At 43.6% G+C, this 21,935-nt stretch overlaps 2 protein-coding genes across 3 annotated transcripts in view; one reads left to right on the plus strand and one right to left on the minus strand.

Annotated features, from left to right (window-relative positions):
- Pex3 (peroxisomal biogenesis factor 3) overlaps positions 1 to 2,604 on the minus strand; it is a 31,176-nt gene extending 28,572 nt beyond the window's left edge. The window contains exon 1 of the mRNA XM_038338932.2: positions 2,297 to 2,604. Coding sequence (XP_038194860.1) covers positions 2,297 to 2,369 — 73 coding nt within the window. The 5' untranslated portion in view covers positions 2,370 to 2,604. The remainder of the gene's footprint in view (positions 1 to 2,296) is intronic.
- Adat2 (adenosine deaminase tRNA specific 2) lies at positions 1,946 to 21,384 on the plus strand. Of its 2 annotated transcripts, none has more exons than XM_038338934.1 (6): positions 1,946 to 2,072; positions 6,752 to 6,856; positions 14,194 to 14,344; positions 16,139 to 16,245; positions 19,919 to 19,991; positions 20,092 to 21,384. In XM_038338934.1, exons 2-6 carry the CDS (start codon positions 6,797 to 6,799, stop codon positions 20,133 to 20,135), a joined length of 435 nt encoding a protein of 144 aa, XP_038194862.1. In that variant the 5' UTR covers positions 1,946 to 2,072; positions 6,752 to 6,796; the 3' UTR covers positions 20,136 to 21,384. The 2 variants fall into 2 exon arrangements, with proteins under 2 accessions (XP_038194862.1, XP_038194861.1); XM_038338933.1 differs by lacking the exon at positions 1,946 to 2,072 and adding an exon at positions 2,683 to 2,845.
- Positions 21,385 to 21,935: the final 551 nt, after the last annotated feature.

Here is a 21,935-nt window from a genome sequence, read left to right on the forward strand (position 1 = left end):
ATGCTACTCTAAGTTCTGCTTGCCTGTATTTTTCCAGCACTCAATATCTGAACTCCCTTGAGCATGTATAACACCTTAGTCAGCTTTCAAGTCTGTCCAAATGTGCCACTCCTCTTGTGAAATCCTTCCTCACTGTATACAATTCTATATTGCTACATATCAATATGTTCTGTATTTAACTCTCTCATGGTCTTTTAATATCACAGTCTTTCACTTATTTTTCAGTTCCTAAAAGATCAAAGAACCCACAAAGGCAGAGTGGTAAAGTACAGAATAATAACGTGCATTGGGTTCTAACACACCTTGGGCTGAATTCTTACTTCCTTGTAGTAACTCAAACCCTTGGCAAGCTTCTTAATTCTATGTGCACTTGTTTCTACATCTTAAAAATGGCATAAATGAAACTCTCCTGCTCTAGTTTCCACTGGCTGGAAAGAGCTTAGCACAGTGTTCAACATACAGTGAGTCTCTAATAAATGTTAATGATTAAAAAAATCTGTAACTTGTATACTATTTCCAGCAGTACACCCAATTAATAAACATTTCTTAAACTGAAATATAAGATAGGCATTTCCTCATGACACTGAAAAAATATGATCTCTTTACAAATCAAAACTAGATATGCTGAACTTTTAATACTTTCTATTTTGCTAGAAAGTTGCAGTGTTTCTATTATGCCTTTAAGTATTTTCTCCTTCCTTCCTTCCTTTTTTTTTCTTTCCAAGACAGGGTTTCACTATGAAACTCTGGCTGTTCTAGAACTCAACTATGTAGGCCAGGCCTCCAACTCAGGAGATCTGCCTGCCTCAGCCTCCAAGTGTGAGGATAAAAGGCGTGTGCTACCACACCCAGCTTTTTTCTTCCTCTCAATCTGCAATTATAAAGCTCTCCATAGAGCTCCAAAGAAAATATATTAGCATATTTATATACTCTTTAACTTCTCCTATGAATTTTTCTGATCTGCCATTAAGGAGTGGGCTCTCGACTCCAAAATTGTGAGAGACAATTTTTTTCCTTCGGCAGAGCAAAATCTTTATTTGTATGTCTTCTATGAGACATGCATCTTTATCTTTCACATATGTATTTTGTAATATTGATGTAATTTAAATATAGCTTAGGGCCGTGCGGTGGTGGCGCACGCCTTTAATCCCAGGGAGGCAGAGGCAGGCGGTTCTCTATGAGTTTGAGACCAGCCTGGTCTACAAGAGCTAGCTCCAGGACAGGCTCTAAAGCTGCAGAGAAACCCTGTCTCGAAAAACAAAACAAAAAAATAAATAAATATAGCTTAGGTAGTAGAGGCTGAAGGAGTATTTCTCAAAGGTGATTATCAGTTATTATCCAATGACAAGCAGAGACAATCCAGAGACAAGCAGAACATGACTATTGCCATATCAGTGACCTACTATTTTAGGATAAGTGGACAGTGATGACATTTCTTAAAACTCAAGTTTTAAAAATTCTTTTAAAGTTCCCAAGTTTCCTTTTTGTGTAACTCAAAAGATTTTCTACTCCCTTATTAAAATCCCAGAAAAACTGTGTGTTTTACGAAGACAAGGGATTTAAAGTGGTGTCTGTGTGTACTGCATGAGATCTAATGCAGTCAGCCTAAGAAAGCACTCTATCACAAAGCTACAAGTCTATCATCTAGATTTTTTTTTTACTCTCTGTGTTTCTAACTTTCTTCTCACTCAGTGAACTCAACTATCTCAGCAAAATAGGCAATGACCAACAATGACAGTTTTGACAGCACTACATAATAACCCAATCCTAAGCGTTTTGTTGATGCATAATTTGTATTTTGAAACTGGAGAATCAAAAATACCCCCCCCCCATTTATTTGGGGTATCTTACAGCAGCATGTTACACCTGTTTTCAAGTTAACTTTAAACACCACCCCAAGTGCAGACTTAAGCTAACTGCCCCCAGAATATTTCGAAACTCCTGTGAAAGGTTAAAAGCCAGAGTACTGGTGCCAAAAAGAATGAAGAAATCTAACAGGAAAGCAACAGAAGATAATAGGAAGGCAAATATATCTATATAAGAATAGAGCTTCGAAAAGAAACTTCATTGGGGTAGGTTTCCAAAGTCCCGTGAAGGGGGAGGGAGGGAGAGGGATAGAAGGGGGACAGAATGAGGGGCAAAGGGCACAGAGAGAGGAGATAAAAGAACCCGAGAGGTTCTTCTTTGACGGTTGAGCCAATCCCTCTACTAGGATCGGTGGGCCCTGCCTGTTTGGGAAGTCACCTCTGTCACTCCTTTCTGCCAAAGTCCCCTTCCAAAGCACACTGTCACTCACCTCCAAGAACTGTGCCCAGGAAGATGCATTTCTTTTTGTGACGTTTCAAAAAATTCCACATTGATCTCAGCATCTTCAGACCCTGGGTGTGTGGGTTACCTAGGGGAGAGGGGCTGGCTCACCAGGAAACCGTGTCTTCGTCTACCTGGGCCAGACCTTCGGCTGGAGCGCGGTGGCGGTGCTAGGTGCTCTCCAGAAAAAGCACAAATGCTTGGCGCAGAGGTTCTCGCCGGAGCGGAGGAAGGGGGCGTGGACTAGAGCGGAGCAGCAGCGGTTTCAGTCCTCCCGGCGCTGCCGCTTACTAAGGTCCGGGACGCCTGGGTCCGTCCACAAATAGCTCCCGGGTGCCTTGCCCTTTTCTGTCTTCCCGGAAGCAAGAGCCCGCGGCCGCCGCGTTCCGCTTCTGTCCGGTCTCCTCCGGCTCCACAACCCGGGCCTCTGACTGACGGCGCCATGGAGGAGAAGGTGGACTCCACCACTGCTCCAGACGGCTCGTGCGTGGTGTCGGCACAGGAGACCGAAAAGTGGATGGAGGAGGCAATGCGGATGGTGAGGAAGCCGGCAGGTGGATGCTGAGGGTGCAAACTTTCTCCCGGCCATACCCTGACCCGGGTAGTTGAGCAAATGTGGCTGGCGCGCTTTCTCATCACCTTTGCCTATCGGCTCTCAAAATATCTAAACCAACAGCTTGTTTTATTCTCGGGAAATTTTCTTTAGCTTTGTCTCATAATAATTGGGGTTGTGGGAAAATACAGAGAACGGTTGGTGTGCCGTATGTAGTACATGTAGCCCTAGCTGCTATTTTACCTACCTGCCTACCTTCCTTCCTCTCCATGAATGGACACAGACTTTCAGATCCACGCAGCCACATTATTTTGTGCTTTGCTCCCAACACCCTGGAATATTTAAAATGGAAGGAAGCCGAAGCTGTTTCTGGTAGAGAGTCATATGAAAACGTGTGCCTGTACAATCCTCACCTATCACTCGCTTACCTTTTACAATACTTTTCTCTGCCCTTGTATTTCCTTTCTTCGATCCCTTTAAGGATTGCTGATTATGGAGGGTTCTGGTCGTATTTACATCTTGTTCCAAGCTTTACCCATTTTGATATGTGCCAGGGATAGGGGTGTGTGTGTGTGTGTGTGTGTGTGTGTGTGGTCTTTCTAGTGCTAGGTTTTCATTCGGTGAACATTAAGAAATGTATTTAACAGGGATCTAGTTGGTATAGCCATCTACACACCGATTTGTTCTCACCTTTATAAAGGTGAACTGAGCTCAGCCATTGATGTTGGAATGTTCTTTTTGCTTATTCTTTTACAAAATTAAAATATTTCAACTTTCCCTTCTAATGTTTATAAAAGTTCACATTCATAATAAAATAAAGGCTAGAACATTTAACAAATTATGCAAAAATTACCTAAAGTCCTGACCACAGAGAGAGCATTGATGACATTTTGTGAGCATGCTTCTTGTATTTCTTTCCTTGTGAAAACAGAAGCACACATTTTTTCATATATGGAATATTGTATTCTCCTTTTTATTATTGTTAACACTTTTTTTGGTCATCTTTCTCAGAACCTGGGGGTGGGAAGAAGAGAGCTTTGGTTCTTCAGTTTTGAAGTTGAGAATTTGTTAGTTTATGGAAGATCAAGTGGCCATTTCAGTGGCCGAGCTTTGGCCCCTCCCAGAGAAGTCCAGCTTCTTAAGTTCAAAGCCGTCCACACTATTAGACCTGTTTCGCTTGAACTCCTTTGCACTTGTGACTTGGGGGGGAGGGAGTGGCCAGAAGAGGTAGGAGGGGCACTGGAAAGTCTAAGATAGGATGGAGTGACGTGGACGTCCGGCTTTCATTCAAGTTTTGAACTTGTCAGTAGAGGAAACGTATGCACACTTTCATGGAAATGCATGGAAGATAGTGCCTCTAAACCGACTTGCACAGACTTTGTATTCTCAGCTCCCTTTCTCTGGACTGCCATTATACCCACTCTCAGCATGGCCTACAGGGCCATTCCTTGTCAGCAATGCTGTTTGTCTCTTTTAGGTAATTCTATCATTTCTAGGGAGATAAATTGACTGGAAGAAAAAAGAGAGGACCCAGAGGAACTAGGTACTATGATGCCCAGTCCTCTGTTGACCTGGTAGCAGAGAAAGGCTGCTGGACAGCAGTGCTGTGGGCCATGTCAGGTGCACAGTGACCAGGGCTCTTGGCACTCCTTATCTCTATCCTTCTACGTAGGTACTTCCTACTTGGTTGGGGGAGTTTAAGAAATAATTTAATGTGTGTGTTGTCTGTGTGTGCGTGCATGTGCGTGCGTGTGCATGTGTGTGCATGTGCGTGCACACGTATGTGCACAAGTTACACATGTATAAAGATTAGAGGACAGGTTTTCTCCTTCCTTTGTGGGATCCAGAGATTGAACTCAGGTCATCAGGCATTCAAAGCAAACCCTTTTACCTGCTGAACCATATTCCTGGCCCAGCCTTTGGTTCTGTTCTGTGTGTTTGAAGCTCCTCCTGCCATTGCAGCTCCAGTTCTTCATGTTCTCTTTATCCTCTTACAGTTTTTAGTCTCAAACTCTCCATGTCTCTCCCTCTAACTCCGCCCCCCTTCCTTTTGTCTCTTGACCCACTCTGAGCCCCAAACCGGATGAAGTGGCTGATCAGTGAAGTTGCTGATTAATAAAGAGAGGTTAGAGAGGAAGATGCGGAGAACCCAGCAACTGATGCTAACAGTTGCTCCAATAATCTGTGAAGTGTGTAATGAGGAAAGTCAAACCTCCTAGACTTTCATCACAAATCTCTCAGATGGCCAAGGTGTATGATTTCCCGGTACTTCAGTTTCCTCATCTGCACAATGGAGACCTGTGTCTCCATCACTTTAGGATTATAAACAAAAAGGGATTGATAGTTATGAACTGTTTAAATAGTCCCAGATCAAACCACACTTACAAAACAAAAGAACAACTTAATTTTCAACCTCCTGGGATAAGGTGTAGGCATCGTGGTGCCTCTTAAGAGAGCTACTGGGAAATGTCCACTTGGAAGCTGAGAATCTGAACTACAGGAAATCGTTTTTCACGACAATGCTTTTCTTTTTTTGCCATTCCATCTAAATTACTTCTGTCACCGGTCTGGCCCAGCTGATACCCCTTTCTTTTTGGTCTGTATTTTTCTATTTTTCTTCTGTAACAGTCAATAGTACGGCCTTCCCTCAAAAGACTTGCTAGACTCTTATTTAGTTATAGTCACTATCTTTTCCTTTTGAGATAATTTTACACCACAGGAAACTGCAAAAAAGTAAAAATGTACATAAAGAGGATCCACTCATGCAATTTTCTTCAGTGTTATAGCTTGTCTAACCACGGTACACAATCAGAGCCAGGGATATCTCGTTGGTATACTCTGAAGAGCTTATTAAAGTTTCATAAGCTTACTGTGTATGTTGTGTGTGTTTCTGTGCAATGTGGATCATAGATATTATGCATATTGGTTTTTAAAAGAAACGTCCAAAATATTTTCCAAGTGTATGCCATGTTTATATAAAATATCCCTAAACTTACACATGTTTCTTAGAAGTTGTGGGACAGAGCGACATCCACTCTGATCCTTTTTATGATATTGGTACTCCATGGGATCATTTCTTCTTAAAGAAGCAAAAAAAAGTAGATATATTATGTATTTATCCCACCTCTTTGTAACTATATGTATCATGTCTGAGAAGGGGTGACTTTGGAGTTTTAAGAACACCGGTCAAAAGCCATTGATTACCTGTGCTACCAGTGAGAGAAAATGAGGCTCAGGGCTTGTGAAGGGAGACATTCCCGAGTCTTCTTAACATAGACACTCAGCAGAGAACACAGCACTGCACAGCACCAAGACACCAGGCCTGAGAAGGGGAAGCACAGGCGTGTTTTGTCTTGGTTATTATCTGCATATCTGCTCGCTTTTTTTCTCTTTTGTGTAGCCTTTCAAGCACCGCACATAACTGTTGTGGGATGTTTTACTCTTGGTTTTTTGGGGGGCCTCCACTCAGCTCCCAAATAAATCACATATGGAGGCTTATTCTTAGTTATGAAAGCCCGGCCTTAGCTTGCCTTGCTTTTTGCCCGTTTTCTTAAATTATCCCGTTTACCTTTTGACCCTGGGCTTTTCTCTTTCTAACTTGTGTATACCTTACTTTCCTTCTTACTCCATGGCTGACCTCTAGTGTTCTCCTCTCCTTTTTCTCGTCTCTTTTTCCTCATTTCTCCTTTTTATTCTCTCTGCCTGCCAGCCCTGCCTATCCTTACTCCTGCCTTGCTATTGGCCATTCAGCGCTTTATTAGACCATCAGGTGTTTAGACAGGCGCAGTAACAGCTTCACAGAGTCAAACAAATGAAGGGGAAACAAAAGTCACACCTGAAAATAATGTTCCCCAACACATCACCTCTGAGATTTTCCACTTTGTGTTTCAGGCCAAAGAAGCACTTGAAAATACTGAAGTTCCTGTTGGCTGCCTTATGGTCTATAACAATGAAGTCGTGGGGAAGGGAAGAAATGAAGTGAATCAAACAAAAAATGTGAGTTAAGCAGTATCAATGCAAAAACATACTATAGCCAAGGCAGGGGCCAGCTGGCAAGACAAGGCCAAATGGGTCCTGTGGGTCAGTGCCTCTCCCCACACACTTCTATGTGTAACTGTGTGTGTGTGTGTGTGTCTGCATCTGTGTGTGTGCAGGTTGAGGTCAAGATGCCTTCCTCTATCACTTCCCACCTTACTTTTCGAGACAGGGCCTCTTACTACACCTGGAGCTCATCCGTTCAGCCGGGGTAGATGGGTAGTGAACCCTAGGAGCTCCTTCCTGCACCCCTGTTTCCTTTCTTCTACACTGGGGTGGTCTGTGAATGTACGTGGCTATGTCTGGGTGTTCACATGGCTGTTGGGAATCTGAATTCAGGCCCTTATTCCTTCCCAGCAAGCACTTTACCTACAGAGCCATCTCCCCAGCCCTGGATCTTTCTTTCTCTCCTTTGTAAATGTTCATTTTCCTGATTATAACAGTGATACAGCCAATGATTTTTTTTTTTCTTTTTCCTTTTTTTGGTTTTTCGAGACAGGGTTTCTCTGCAGCTTTTTTTAGAGCCTGTCCAGGAACTAGCTCTTGTAGACCAGGCTGGCCTCGAACTCACAGAGATCCGCCTGCCTCTGCCTCCCGAGTGCTGGGATTAAAGGCGTGCGCCACCACCGCCCGGCTAGCCAATGATTTTTTTAAGCGAATATTCAGAAAAGTTCAATGAAGCTATTTTTTCTATTTCTACATTTGTGATCTTAGCCAAAAAGCTAAGAGATGTTTTTCATTTGTTTGTTTTTTTGTTTTGTTTTGCTTTTGCTTTTTTGAGACAGGGTTTCTCTGTAGCTTTGAAACCTATCCTGGTACTAGCTCTTGTAGACTAGGCTGGCCTCAAACTCACAAAGATCTGCCTGACTTTGCCTCCTGAGTGCTGGGATTAAAGGTGTATGCGACATGCACTCAGCAGTTTTGTTTTTTATTTCATTATGTTTCCCTTTAACACTTGAGTGAAACCCAAGAAGGAATTTTATTACATCAGCATGATAGCGCAGAGGAAAGGAGTCTACATCCACTGTAACAAATTCAACCTGAAAATTAACCTTTTAAAAGAAGATCCATTTAACTTGCAATGCATTCCTTTTAGTTTCTTTATTTTTCTCCTAGAGGGGACAAAAGACCCTCAACGTACAAATTAGAGGGAAGCATAAAAGGATTATATTGGAGAAAACGTTTTTGGATAGTCAATGGAATAGGGTCTTCAGGATGAGCTGTCTTCAGCTACATGCCTTTCAGCCTCAGTGACTTGTTGACGTCTTGTGGTCAGACTGGAGGGTCCATGGTTTAAAGCAGTGCTTCTTAAATGTGGTGGCACATTGGTGTGTCATTGTGGACGTGCATGGGAAGTGGAAGTGCTGTGCTATTTTTCGGGTTTAAAGTACCAGGTGGACTGAAAGATAACGCAACTATAATGCCGCTCACACGGACTTTGATCTTCTGTGCTTCCACAGCATAGACCCGTCTACTGTCAGCACTGGGGCTCTGAGGCCTTTAAAGTTCATCCATTACAACCTCGAAGTTTAGGAAAACATGTCAAGTAGGAACCCAGATGTACACAGCAGTTATGACAGCATGAAAGCATTGGAGGCAGATCATACACATGCTGCAGGTAGAGGCTGTGTTGATACTCACCTCCAAGTTCTGTTTTACATAATCGCCACAGTGTCTACTTCGTACTGCGTGGTTTGATAGCATGTGTGTCACACGAGAACTCATGACCTCATCCCCACTGACTGACTTTTTAGACGCTTTGGAATTGACCGAGGTTATTCCACTGTCGTGTCTCATAGACTCGCCCTTTGAATGCAGCATAGGAAGGCCCTGGACTCCAGTGTGAGGAGTCCAGAGTTCTGCTTTGGGCTGTGATCTCAACCCTGCTCTGTTACTCCCCACCCCCTTTCCCTGTGTGTTTTCAGTGCACAGTAAGACAGCTTAGCTTGTGTTTCTTTAGCGGTAAAAGAGCAATTTGGCCAAGGTGATTTCAGTTCAACTGGTAGTTATCAAGATCTGTGAGGATGCCATCTCTCAGTGAATCTGAGCTTTAAAGACTCCATTTGGAAGAATCTTTGGTGTTAAGTTCTCTTGTTGTCTTGGTATGCAGCCAGAACCATACCCTCTTCTATAAAGTTCTTCTTTCCCCGGGTTTCTGGTTCTGTAATCACCCAGGCTTGCTCCTGTCTGCCACTGGCTACCACAGCATTGTGGGCCTTTGCCAGCTCTTTCCTCACTGTGCTCCAGGTCACAGGAGAATGAGCACCTTTCTTTCAGCCTTGCTCAGTGGTGTGCTTGTTGAGGACGGAATTTTTTTTTAATCACATAGAGAATTTAGTTAGCCTGTATAAAGTTAGCACTCAGTATCAATTGTTGATAACTGTTATTGCCACAGATATAAATTATTGCATAGGTGGTTTACATTAAACTGCTTTTATTTTAGATTATTTTGTTAGTTTTCTTTTAAAAATAGTTGTGCAAAGTAATATGTGGTTTTTTGAGATTTTTATATAATTCTTTAGTTAGTGGCCTCCTCCCAGCCCTTAGTTCCAGTCCCTCTCCGCCACAGCCAGCTCGTCCCCTTTGGCTTTTCTGTCACAGTAGTCTGCTACCCTCGGGATGGTTTTTGTTTTTGTTTTGTTTTTGATCTGCTTGTTTTTGTTTTATGGGTTTTTGTTTGTTTGTTTTGCTTTTGTAATTCAAGACAGGATTTCTCTGTGTACTCCTGGCTGACCTGGAACTCCCTGTGTAGACCAGGCTGGCCTGGAACTCCCTGTACAGACCAAGCTGGCCTTGACCTCAGAGATCTGCCTGCAGCTGCCTCACACACCGCGATTAAAGGCGTGCACCACTACTGCTCGGCTGCTTCCTCTTTTTCATTCCTTTTCCTCTGCCTCAATTCACTCTCTCTTAACAACTCTTATTTTCCTTTCATGGTTTTGTGGTCTGTGCCCTTACATGTATACATATATGAAATTTTAAATCTTTCTTCCATCTTTGAAAGAAAACATGCAGTATTTGTCCTGAATCTGGGAGACTTTGTGTAAGATAAAACGTTTGGGATTGGGAAAATGTGGTAAGATTACTTGCTGTGCATGCACAAGGCCTCTGAATTTCAATCCCAGAAACCACATAAAAAAGTAGGTGTAGCCATGTCGGTGCCTGTATCCCCAGAGCTGTGGGAGGGCTGGATCGGAAGGTATCAGAAGGTGTTGAGGATTGCTGCAGCTGTGCCCCGGTTCAGTGAGAGAATCTTAAAGGAACAGGATGCAAAGTAATGGATGGGATGTCTGACATCCTCTCCTAACTTCTATATGCATGTAGATGGGTGCGCATACCTTCACATACAAGCACTTCTGTGTTTTTAATAAGAATGTCCATACCTTCACATACAAGCACTTATGTGCTTTTAATAAGAATGTTCCTAATAGGGTCAAATATTTGAATGTTTCGTTCCTGGTTGGTGAACTGCTTAGGGGGGATCAGGAGGTACAGCTTTGTTGGAGGTGATGTGTCAGTAGGGGTGGGCTTTGAGGTTTCAAAAGCTCAGGCCAGACCTAGTCTCTCCACCACCCCCCCCCCCCAACTTCCTTGTGCTGGTGGATCAGGATGTAACTTTGAGCTGTTGCTCCAGCACTATGTCTGCCTGCCTGCTGCCATGCTCCCTGCCATGATGGACTAACCTTCTGAAATTATAAGCAAGGCCCCAGTTAAATGCCTTCTTCTGTAAGTTGCCGTGGTCGTGATGTCCCTTCAGAGCAAGGTGTAGCTGGCAAAGGTTCTCTCCCACTCTGAAGCCCCTCTCTTTATTCTACTTTTAGTTTTCTTTGCTGTGCAGCGGCTCCTGAAAGCTGGCAGCTGCCTGTGCTGTTAGAACGTTTTCAGAAAGTTTTACTTATACCTCCTGGTTTCCCATTTTCTTTCAGGGGCTAAAACATTTCAGATTTTATGTTAATATCTTTGATGCATTTGACATTGATTTTTGTGTGGGGTGCAAGAAATGGGTTTAATTTTATTTGTGAATGTGGTGAAGAAGTTATCTTTTTTCCAATGTATGTTTTATACTTGTCAAATATAAGGTGGTTACAGTTATCTGGATTTATTTTGGGTCCTCTATTCTACTTGACTGATCTATGTGTTTGTTTTTGTGCCAATACTTACTATTTTGTCACTATGGTTCTGTAGAAAAATTTGAGGTTAGGTATTGTAATACATTCCTTCAGAATTGTTCTTTTTGCTTCAGCTATTCAGAATCTTTTGTGATTCCATATTAAGGTTAGAATTGATTTTTTTTTATAGTTTTGCAATAAGTGCCATTAGCATTTTGAGGGGATTGCATTGACTCTGTAGGTTGTTTTTGGTAGTACAGCCATTTTCACAATATTATGCTAATCCATGTTCATGAGGGGCCTATTTTCTATTTTCTTCAATTTCTTTCTTGAATGTCTTAAAGTTTTCGTTGTAGTATAGAGGTCTTTGACTTCAAGATACTTTTAAAAGTTATTATGAAGGTAACATTTTTTCCTGCTTTCTTTCTTGGCTAGTTTGTTATTGATATTTAGACAATGGGCTGGTTTTGTCTATGCCACTATGTCAAAAGTGTCAGATGTAAAGTTTTTCTAGTGGAATTCACAAGACTTATGTCATCCAGAAATGAGAGAATTTCACCTCTTCCCTTTTGATATAGATGCCTTTTACCTCTATCTCTGGTCCTACTGCTCTAGTTAAGACTTTGAATAAGAGGAAGAACGTGGTCACTCTTGTCTCATGGTGTGATTTTGTTTTAAGTTTTCTTCTCATTTAGTTTGTTGGCTGTAGCCTTGTCATATACGGCAGTTATTATATTAAGATTTAGTTTCTTCAGGACTTTTTTTAAATTCATGAATGTATGTTGAACATTGTCTAATTCCTTTTCTGCACCTATTGAGATGGTCGTGTTATTTGTGTCCTTAAGACTACGTGTATATATAAGCCGGGCGGTGGTGGTGCACACCTTTAATCCCAGCACTGGGGAGGCAGAGGCAGGTGGATCTCTGTGAGTTCGAGGCCAGCCTGGTCTACAGGAGCTAGTTCATTAGGTTTGTCAGAATATTGCGAAATTTTTCATCTATGTTCATCAAGAAGGATGATCTACAGTTTTCTTTGCTGTACCCTCATCCGGTTTTGATATCAGAAGAGACTTACATTGTGCAGTTCAGTAATGTTCTTTCCCCTTTTATTTTGTGGAATAGTCTGATGAATATGGGTGTTAGGTCTTCCTTAAAAGTTTGGTAGAATTTGGCCATGAGTCTACCCAGTCCTGGACTTTTCTTTTTGGGAGACTTTTGATTACTGTTTCAGTTTCATTGCTATATGTTTGATTTGTCTACATTTACCTGTGTTTAGGACTTTGCACTAAGTTATTTTAAAGCTTTACTTTTTTGTGTGTGTGTGTTTGTGCATTGTGTGACACTACTCTGGGGACATGTAAACAAATGCTCACCTCAGATAAGAAACCAGCAACTCACCAAAAGTAGGGGCATCACCAAAGCTTGGCAAACCTATTAATTTGGTTTGGGTTACTTACAAGAGCAGAAATGACTTGTGACAGCAACACCACAAAAGCTTGCCCCAGCCTACCTGATAGCTCCTGAGAGCTGGAAACCTGACAATGCCCTAGCTTCAGACAGCTCGGCAGGTGGGAGAGCATTTCTTTGAGTGCCTCAGGTGTTCTGAGCTTCTTCTAGGTAGTATGGCTGCTCTTGAGTCTTGAGTCAGTCTTTCTCTCTCTCTCTTTCTTTCTCTCTCTTGGTTTTTCGAGACAGGGTTTCTCTGTGTAACTCTGGCTGTCCTGGAACTAGCTTTGTAGAGCAGGCTGGCCTCGAATTCACAGAGATCTGCCTGCCTCTGCCTCCCGAGTGCTGGGATTAAAGGCGTTTGCCACCACCGCCTAGCTTAAGTGTCTCTTATCAGCCCTTACTGCTGATAAAAGGGAGGGGCTGTCTAGACAGTTTCAGGGACTTTGAGTTGTTTACTTCCTGAGTCTAAGGAGCTTTGCCGGACAGAATGTTTTACCTCCCGCTAGAACAATAGTTTTGAACCTGTGGGTCATGACCCCTTTGGGGGTCAAACAACCCATTCCCAAGGGTCGCCTAAGACCATTGGAAAATACATTTACACTATGATTTATAGTAGTGGTGAAATTACAATTATGAAGTAGCGAGAAAGTAATTTATGGTCGGAGGTCACCACAACATGAGAAACTGTAATAAGGATTGCATCATTAGGAAGGTTGAGAACCACTGCTCTAGAACATCCTGTGTCTTCAGGAACTCATGTCTAAAGTAGAAGGCTTTATCTCAGCCAAAACTGGTACACGACAATGTGTGCGTGCGTGCGTGTGTGTGTGTGTGTGTGTGCGCGCGCGCATGCACATGAGTGCCCATGAGTGTATGTATATGTACCATGTGCCTCTGCAGGTGCCTTCAGAGGCAAGCAAAGGGTGTTGGAGCTCACCGGACTTAGGGACAGTTGTGAGCCACCCAGTGTGGGTGCCAGAAACTGAACTCTGGTCTTCTGCGGGAGTAGCAAGTGCTCTTAATCTTTGAGCCACCTCTTCACCCCTGCTCTAAAACTGTTTTAATAAGGGGGAAAGAGATGAGAAAAACCTAGATGGCATCAAGCCACATTGTGCCTGGTGAGACTCAGATTGCTTTAGGAGCTGTAGAGGAGATAACAGTAAACTCAAGACCCAGAGGATCCAAGGCTTGAGACCAAGTGCATCCCTGTCAGGATTCAAATGTCAGTGTGATTGATTCCACATGCTGGGTGGTTTTTCCTGTAGTACGCTGTCTCCCACAAACTATCTGAGATCTCAGGTCTGTGGTTTTTATGGAGCCAGTTGTGTTAGAAAATCTCATCTCCTGCTGTGCACATGATGATATTCTAGTGAGCTCTGCCCTGAAGTGAGCTCAGTTGAAAATCTGTCTGAAATGAGAGCACGAGCTTATGAAAGTTTCGGTCTTCCCTTCAAATATTCAGAAACCATAGACATCTTTTTTTGAGACCTATTTTCTCTATGATATTTTAATGAAAACTTTCCCCCAAGGTACGTGGGAATTTCACTAAATCCGGAGCGAGGTTTGTATATCATCTCGGATTAGTTATCCCTGTTGGTGAGGTAATGGTATGTGAACTGGGGAACCACTAATGTTCCAGTTCAGACAGAATGATAGGAATACTCTCTGAGTTTGTTTTGCTTGTTTTAAAGACATCAGTTATGAAATGAACAATATCAATATAGGTCTCTCTCTTTCAAGGCTACGCGACATGCTGAAATGGTGGCCATTGATCAGGTCCTGGATTGGTGCCATCAACACAGCCGTCGTCCTGCTGACGTGTTTGCACACACCGTGCTGTACGTCACCGTGGAGCCGTGTATCATGTGTGCAGCTGCTCTCCGCCTCATGAGTATCCTTTGGCTTCTGAGTTTCCTGGATTTACCTTTCCTGTCAGCAAGAGAATGGCCAGATCCATAACCTGTCTTTTCTCGTTTCACTGTTTGATTTTCTCTTCAGTGTTGAGGATTGGAACCAGGCTCTTGCTCGTGCTAAGTGTATGCTCTGTCATGGAGCTGTGCTCCTCTCCAGCTTTCAGCTTCTTTGTGTGTGGACACAGTTAGGGAACACGCTGGAAAGTTCAGCCAGAAACAGAAAGGAGGATTTTTACACAGTGAAGTTACCTCTTCTTTCTCTGTATCAATAACCTCAAAACTATTGATCCCATCCGCTACAGAAAGTAGTGCTTGGAACCAACTTAAACTCTTGTGTAAGGATGAATCCAAATTAAGTTAGAGCACAGGACATGTTCTGAGGAGCATGCTTTGCCCTTGGATGACAGATTATGGGTAATTTAAATATTTTCTATCAACCTGCTTTTGTCATGAATACCTATCACAAAGTACAAAAAAATTAAGTTCAACTTAAGTAACCAAGTAATTAAGTTACTTAAGTAATTAAGTAACTAAGAAGTGGAAATGTCATCGGATGTTATCATTGTACACGCATGGACTTGAGTGAGCTAGTGTTCCGTGGCTGGATTGTGTCTTACATAGAGTGAGCAATATGTGTGTTGACTGCAGTCCATCTCTACAGTTTGTTTATTTATTTTATACCACCGAGAGCCTTGTGAATGCTAGGCAAGCTCTTCTTTATTCGTGCGTCTTCACTCGCTTTTTAAATTATGTGCAGTTTTATCACTTAAAACAATGTAGAGGGCCTCTTGGGTACAATAAAGCATACTGTCTCTGTGTGAGAGGAATTGTTGACACCATTGTTAGAGGAGTTATTAGGCCGTTCTCATCATTCTGTCTTGCAGAAAGAACAGGGAACAAAGCGACTGGGTCTTTGGCTTTTGTTTGGGTGATTATTTTGGTTTGACTTGTTATTTTTGTTTTGAGACTGGTCTCACATAGCCCAGGCTAGCTGTCATGTAGACCAGGCTGGCCTGGCACTCACAGTGGTGGTTGGCCTAAAGATGCTGATTCTCCACCCCCAAAGTGCTGGGATATAGGCACATGCCACCACCCCTGGCTACCATCCACCTTTTTACATTTTGATTAAATTTATTATTTATTATGAGGGGCATGGACATGCCATGACATTTGTGTGGCAACCAAAGGGACTACCTTTAGGAGTCTGTTCTCTTCTTCTACAGTGGGCTCCAGGGATTAAACTACATGTTTTAAAAGGGGAAATCCTTGAATTAAATTTCTAATTCTACAATGATTCTGAAAAAGTGATTTTGGAAAGAGCAGAGAATTGGCTAAACTGCAAATTAAGTAAAAACACTTAGTTTCTGTTCTATTCACAATAGCCAGGTTTTTGTCTTTTGTTGAAATTATGTTTGTTATTATTATTATGTGGGCAAACACATGCCATGGATACACGCGGAGGTCAGAGAACAATCTTGAGGAGTTGCTCTTTCCTTCCACCATTTCATGGTTTCCAGGGATCAACCTAGGTTGTCATGCTTGCATGGCGAGGGCTTTAACCAGCTGAGCTGTCTTGCTGACCCACGAATGCTAGATTTTGATTTCTCAATACTTAAAACCCCCTTCTCTTCGTTTGTACAACTGATTTGTACTATTTTAAACCATGAACTTTAATTGTTTTGAAGTCTAGACTGAGTTTTTTTAGGTAATTAGCATCAGCCTATTCTTTGCCATGATTCTGCATACTGTGACAGACTTTAATTCTGTACCATAAATCCCGCTGGTCGTCTATGGCTGTCAGAATGAACGGTTTGGTGGTTGTGGTTCCGTCCTAAACATCGCCTCTGCTGACCTACCCAATACTGGGAGACCATTTCAGGTAATAAAATCTGCATATGTCCTCTTTTTGTCTTTCCCTCCCCTCCTCCCTCCCTCCCTTCCTTCCCTTCTCCCTCCCTCCCTCCCTCCCTAGCTCCACCCACTTTCTTCTGTTTATTCATCTCCTGATGGACTTACCAATTGTGTATGGTTAGTATTCCAAACAGCCATGGCAGCATCCGGCAGAACCTCGGGGCCCTGGCTTGAATTCTTTACCGCTCACTGGAGGAAAATGTGTGTCCCTTCTCCGTTTCCAGAATCTGTCCTGCAGGCCAGTCTGCTGCTTTCTGAACTGTTAGCTCCTAAGGGGGTTCGGCACTTTGTGTGGGCTTAGAGACTCTCTCTCTGTTGGAGCGAACACTAGCTCTGTAACTGTGATGATGGAACTCGGCCTGCATCAGCAACCAGGATGCTGTTCACAACCAACAGGGTTTAGGCACAAATTCCGTCATTTTGTCACATACCATGATTACCATCCAGTTGTCATTGCAATTTCCTTATCTTAGACGCCTTTAGTGTTGAGGCCGCCCCAAGACCAGAAACCTATATGTCCTTAGCTGTTAGAAATTCTACTTTCCTCTGAGCCTTTATCACACTGTTGGAAGCTCTGTTGTAAATGTGAGCATTAGGAACCCACATGTCGGGATGCATACCCAATTCTCTCTACTGGTTTATTCTCCAAGATGGAGGGTTAATCCCACGGCATTATACTCAAAAAAGAAAAAGATTCAATAAATTCTGGAGTTTCCCTTGAAGACCCCACGTGTTTGCAGGCTGTGGTGAGGACTTCCAGAGCCCTAATCCTGCACAGAGCAGTCAGGTAAAGCATCCTGCCTTGAGTTTTCCAGCTGAGTGTGAGCTTTCCTAGCTACTGTTGTGTTTAAGAACAGACGCCTTTAACACCATGTCAGGAAGAGACTGTAACAGAGTGTTGGGAAGTAAATGAGGCTGATTATTAAACACGGCTGCAGAGTGACTTCATTTTTCCAGTTGTTTCTAGGAGCCGCCCGAACACTGCTTACATAACTGTGCATGGATTGCTGGCTCTGTACATGTGGTACTTCCTCTGTGAGAAGGGCCTAAGCAATTTCTCAGAATTTCTGGACAAAACTAAGATGTGTCCTTGGGGATCAGACATGGGTGGAACATTATTCTCTAAAATGTAGGTGTGGAGCTAGCTCAGTCAGTGGGTGAAATGTTTGCCATGCAGCACGAGGACCTGAATTTGGGTTTCCAGATCCCATGGAAGGCCAGATGCAGAAGAAGGTATCTGGAATCCAGGGGTCCTGTGGTGAGATAGGATGCAGAGGTAAGGAGAGTCCTGGCCAGCTGGCCTGCTGTACTTAGTGACAGACAGCGAGAGACTCTGTCTCAGGAAGGTGGAATGTGAGAGCAGATACTTGAACTTGTGCTCTGGGCTCCACTTGCCTGCTAGCCTGTACACACGCGTACACAACTCTCTCTCTCTCTCTCTCTCTCTCTCTCTCTCACACACACACACACACACACACACACACACAAATAAAAAGAATGTTGGTGACATGAAGTCTTGAGCAGTTCTCTCTCAGGGATCTCAGTGCAGTCAATCTTTCTCAACCTGAAAACTTAATTTACAGTTCATCTATATGGCCGTACTGGCTCAGTGGAAAATGAATGCCCATGGTTTAAAAGCATGGATCAAAGCTTACTGCCAAATTATGTCCAAAGGAGATCTTTTGACATGCTAAAGCCAGGCTTTAGTAGGCCAGGCTTCTGGATGCTGTGTTCTCTTCCTTTTTTTTTTTTTTTTGGCTGAGCTCATGGTATAAAGGACAAAGGGGAGGTGGCATCTCACATCAGACTTATGGATTCTTTTCATATAATGCTGTGTTTGTTATAAGCAGCAAAAAATTCACAGAGAATTCTGTGAAACTATTGTTTTAAAAAATGGCTATTCATTATTCATTTTTATTACCTCTTCTGTTCAAAGCATTTATTTTTATAAGAATATTATTTTTGATAAAAGCTACACATGGGCAGCTCTGGTTGGTACGTTAGGATACCATCTTGCTGTCTAGACCCATAGTTTTTATTATTATTTTTCCCACCTCCGTGTTTGTCCGTGTTTCTCCTTGGACCACATGTTGGAATATCCTGGAGGGATTCTGCATTTCCCTGTGCTCAGACCTTGGGTCAGATGAACAAAAAGGTGGGGAAGAGCATCTGTGCTCGTGGAATTTGCCCATGTAATTACGCTGGACAGCAATGATGGAGAAACAGCGCATTACCAATGCCTGGAGAAGAGGGCCTGGTGGGCTCAGATGGACATTGGCGGAGTGAAGGTAGAGGTACGAGAGGGCACCAGCCCCCGCACACCCTGAGCAGCAGTGGTTAGCATGGCAGACTGAGAAAGCAAGGGAGGACAGGATTCTAAATGAAACTTGTGTGTCCAGTCATGACGTGACCACAGAGCTGGGGTGGGGAGGAGGCCATGTTTGCATCAGTGAGTGCCTTGCAATGCCCAGGAGGCAGCCACAGTGGAGTCTTGAGAGCATGAGATGGTAAAGATGAGAGGAAAAGGAAATGAGACGGCCAGCGAAGTCTGGGATGCTCTGAGGCCAGAGTAGGGTCGTATTTTGGAAGTGGAGGGAGAGGAAGATTTCTGTTACCCTGGGGGAAGATCCCAGCCAGGCATCAGCTGAGGCTCCAGGAAGGGTTGTGCCTTCTCAGCAATGCCCCAGAGAGGCTGGCCTCCAGTCTGCAGGTGCTTGGCTGGGCACCACTTTGAGGGATGACTGAGTTGTTCCATAAATCTCAGCAGGATGGGTTAGAGCCTTTCCAGTCTCTCCAGCCTAGTGCCAAAACCCCCAAGCGCTTGGCGCCATCTCAGATGCCTTTGATTGCTTTCCTGTGCCCTACCAGGCCCTTCAGCCTGTGTCCACACACACAACCCATGCTCACTCTTCCCAAAGTGGCTTCCTTGCTTCTTCTATAATGTCCAGTTCATCTTCGTCTCCAGAATGCTGTTCCTTGCTCCTTGCAGCCCTCACTTCTCCTTTGGTCTTCCACACATTGTCGTCTCCTCTGCCTAGATCCCAGAGTGAAAACAAACTCAGCAGTTTTTTTAAATCCTCCATAGCAAAACTTGAAAAGTGTGTCCTGTACATGACCGGATAGTAAATATTTTTAGCTCTCGTGAGAAACATGTCTCTGTCATATAGTGTTTTGTTTAATAATAATAGTAGTAGTAGTAGTAGTAATAGTAATAGTAATAATGATAAACAAATTCTTAAAAGTATAAACAGTTGCTAGCTTGTCATTCTTAACTGTGGCCTGGATTTGCTCCACCAAGAATAGTTTACCTGCCCTAGGTGAATAGCAGCCCATGCTTGGTGAAACGCTAGAAAACAATGGCAGGTGAAAATAGCTCCCGCTCCATGAGCATCTCAGGTGATCAGTACAGCATCCCTCTGCAGTCTCTACATACCGTAGAGACTTTAAGTACCAACAGTAGTGACTGATTGAGAGACACGGGGGCAAAGGCTGGGAAGCATTCTTTTGGAAATGTACATCTTTATCCATGCTAATATCTGGTGTATCCGTGCTTATTTGTCCTGAGTAATGTTCGTGTCGTAATTGTATACATTACTGTTGGGTCACTGCCTACGCTCAGCTCATGTTCCTTCCTTCCTTAGTGCATCCCCGGATACCGTGCTGAGGAGGCCGTGGAGCTCCTAAAGACCTTCTACAAACAAGAAAACCCAAATGGTGAGTTTTCTCCAGGTGCAGTGTCCTGCCTTAAAACAACCCGGTGTGAACCAAGTTTGGCATTCCTCATTTCCTGCTTCTCCCTCTTTTTTTTTTCCAGCACCAAAATCAAAAGTTCGGAAAAAGGATTGTCAGAAATCCTGACGTTCTGATGAAAGCCTCGTGCCCTTGGGAGACCTGCACGGAATTCCCAACCGACCGAGAGCCGTTGGCTTCGCTGGCCGTGTTTATATGTTGTTGTTTCTGTGTGGGAAAACGGTATCTCTCGTCATGTCATTTGCTCTGTTAAGGGAACAAATGAGCGCTTCTTAAAGTCTGACAAATGTAAACAGCTATTAGCTCTTCCCAAGCTGAAAGAGTGTTTCCGGAAGGGGAAGAGGAATCCAGGCTTGAGGTCAGAGATCAGCCACAGCTTCAGCCCCATCTTAATGAAGCTCTTCGTGGGCTGGGGCGATGGCTGAGTGACAAAGTACTTGCCGTGCAAGCAAGAGGCCTCAGTCCCCAGCACCCATAAATGCCAGGTGGGCTTGGCGGCCTGCCTGTAACCCCAGTGCTTAGAAGGCAGAGTTGGGCTTCCAAGATCCCAAAGCAAGCTACTAATTAGGTGAGCCCTTATCGGTGAGCTCCATGTTCAGATGAGAGATCCCACCTCAATGAGTGAAGAGTGATTTGGAGGACCCCACAATGCACCCCCAAGCACAAGTACATACACATTGACACCACACATGCACATGCAAGAAAGCAAACAAACAAAAAGACAAGTCTTCGGAAGATTGAGCAAGACCCACAGAGGAAGAAGAAGGAAAGAAAGCCTTCAACTTTTTGCTGAGTGTATTCAGACCCATGGGGACCTGGGCTCATGCTAGTTTGTAATGAGACTGTATATATGCATATGACCACGCATGTTGGGGGTTCGTGTGTGGGTGTGGAAGCAAAGGACAATCCCAGGTGCCTTTCCTTTCCTCAGATTTAGCTGTCCTCCTCTTCCTGCTGTCTGCCTTTCTCTCTCTCTCTCTCTCTCTCTCTCTCTCTCTCTCTCTCTCTCTCTCTCTCTCTCTCTCTTTCAGGATAGGTTTCTTACTGGCTTGAAATTTACTACTCAGTTAATACCTGGCCGGCTGACCAGGAATGCGCAGGGTTCCACCTGTCCTCTAGTGCAGGAGTTACAGGCGTGCACCACTACTCTCTCCCTTCCCCTCCTTTCTTGTAAACGTAAGTTTTGGAGGTTGAACTCCAGTCCTTCTGCCACTATACTGACAGATTTCTCTCCAACCCTACAACTTTTTTTAGAAGTACTTAGATAAAATGGATGCTTTTAAAGGCAGTGCCCAAAGGTCATGTTTGAATCCTAGCATATTGCTACAATAAAATTTGTGTTCATGCCTTCTTTGAAGAGGAGTGGTCTTAAATAGTGGCTGCTCGAGAGGTGGCGCAGGGGTTCTTTCAGAGGATACAAGTTCAGTTCCCAGCCCTACACTGGGCAGCTCACAACCTCCTGTAATTCCAATCCCAGGGCCTCCAATACTCTCTTCTGGACTCCAAGGGCACACGTATGTGTGCACACATTTCCACAATTTACACACACAATTAAAAACAATTTAAAAGCTAAAACTGAAAGTGAAGTCGTTTCTTATAACAGAGGAACTATTCTGTTAAGATCCGCATCTTCCTGGAGCAGAACAAAGATGTTGAACTCTCCAAACCAAGACCTCGTGTTCTCAGGCAAGTGAAAAGTGACGTGACTTGCTGGAGCACGATAGGTGCGCTGGGCTAATGGTACACACTGTAACCCCAGTACGGGGAGGTCGGAGCAAGAGGATGGTGAATTCCAGACAAGCCTGAGCTGTGTAGGAACCCACCCCGCCCTCCCCCCCTCCACACACAAAAATACCGTCAGATGATACTTGGAATAAAAATGCAGGAATGATTGTTATGGGATTAAAT

This window comes from Arvicola amphibius, chromosome 8 (assembly GCF_903992535.2).
Source record: "Arvicola amphibius chromosome 8, mArvAmp1.2, whole genome shotgun sequence".
In the NCBI taxonomy this organism is placed as follows: domain Eukaryota; kingdom Metazoa; phylum Chordata; class Mammalia; order Rodentia; family Cricetidae; genus Arvicola; species Arvicola amphibius.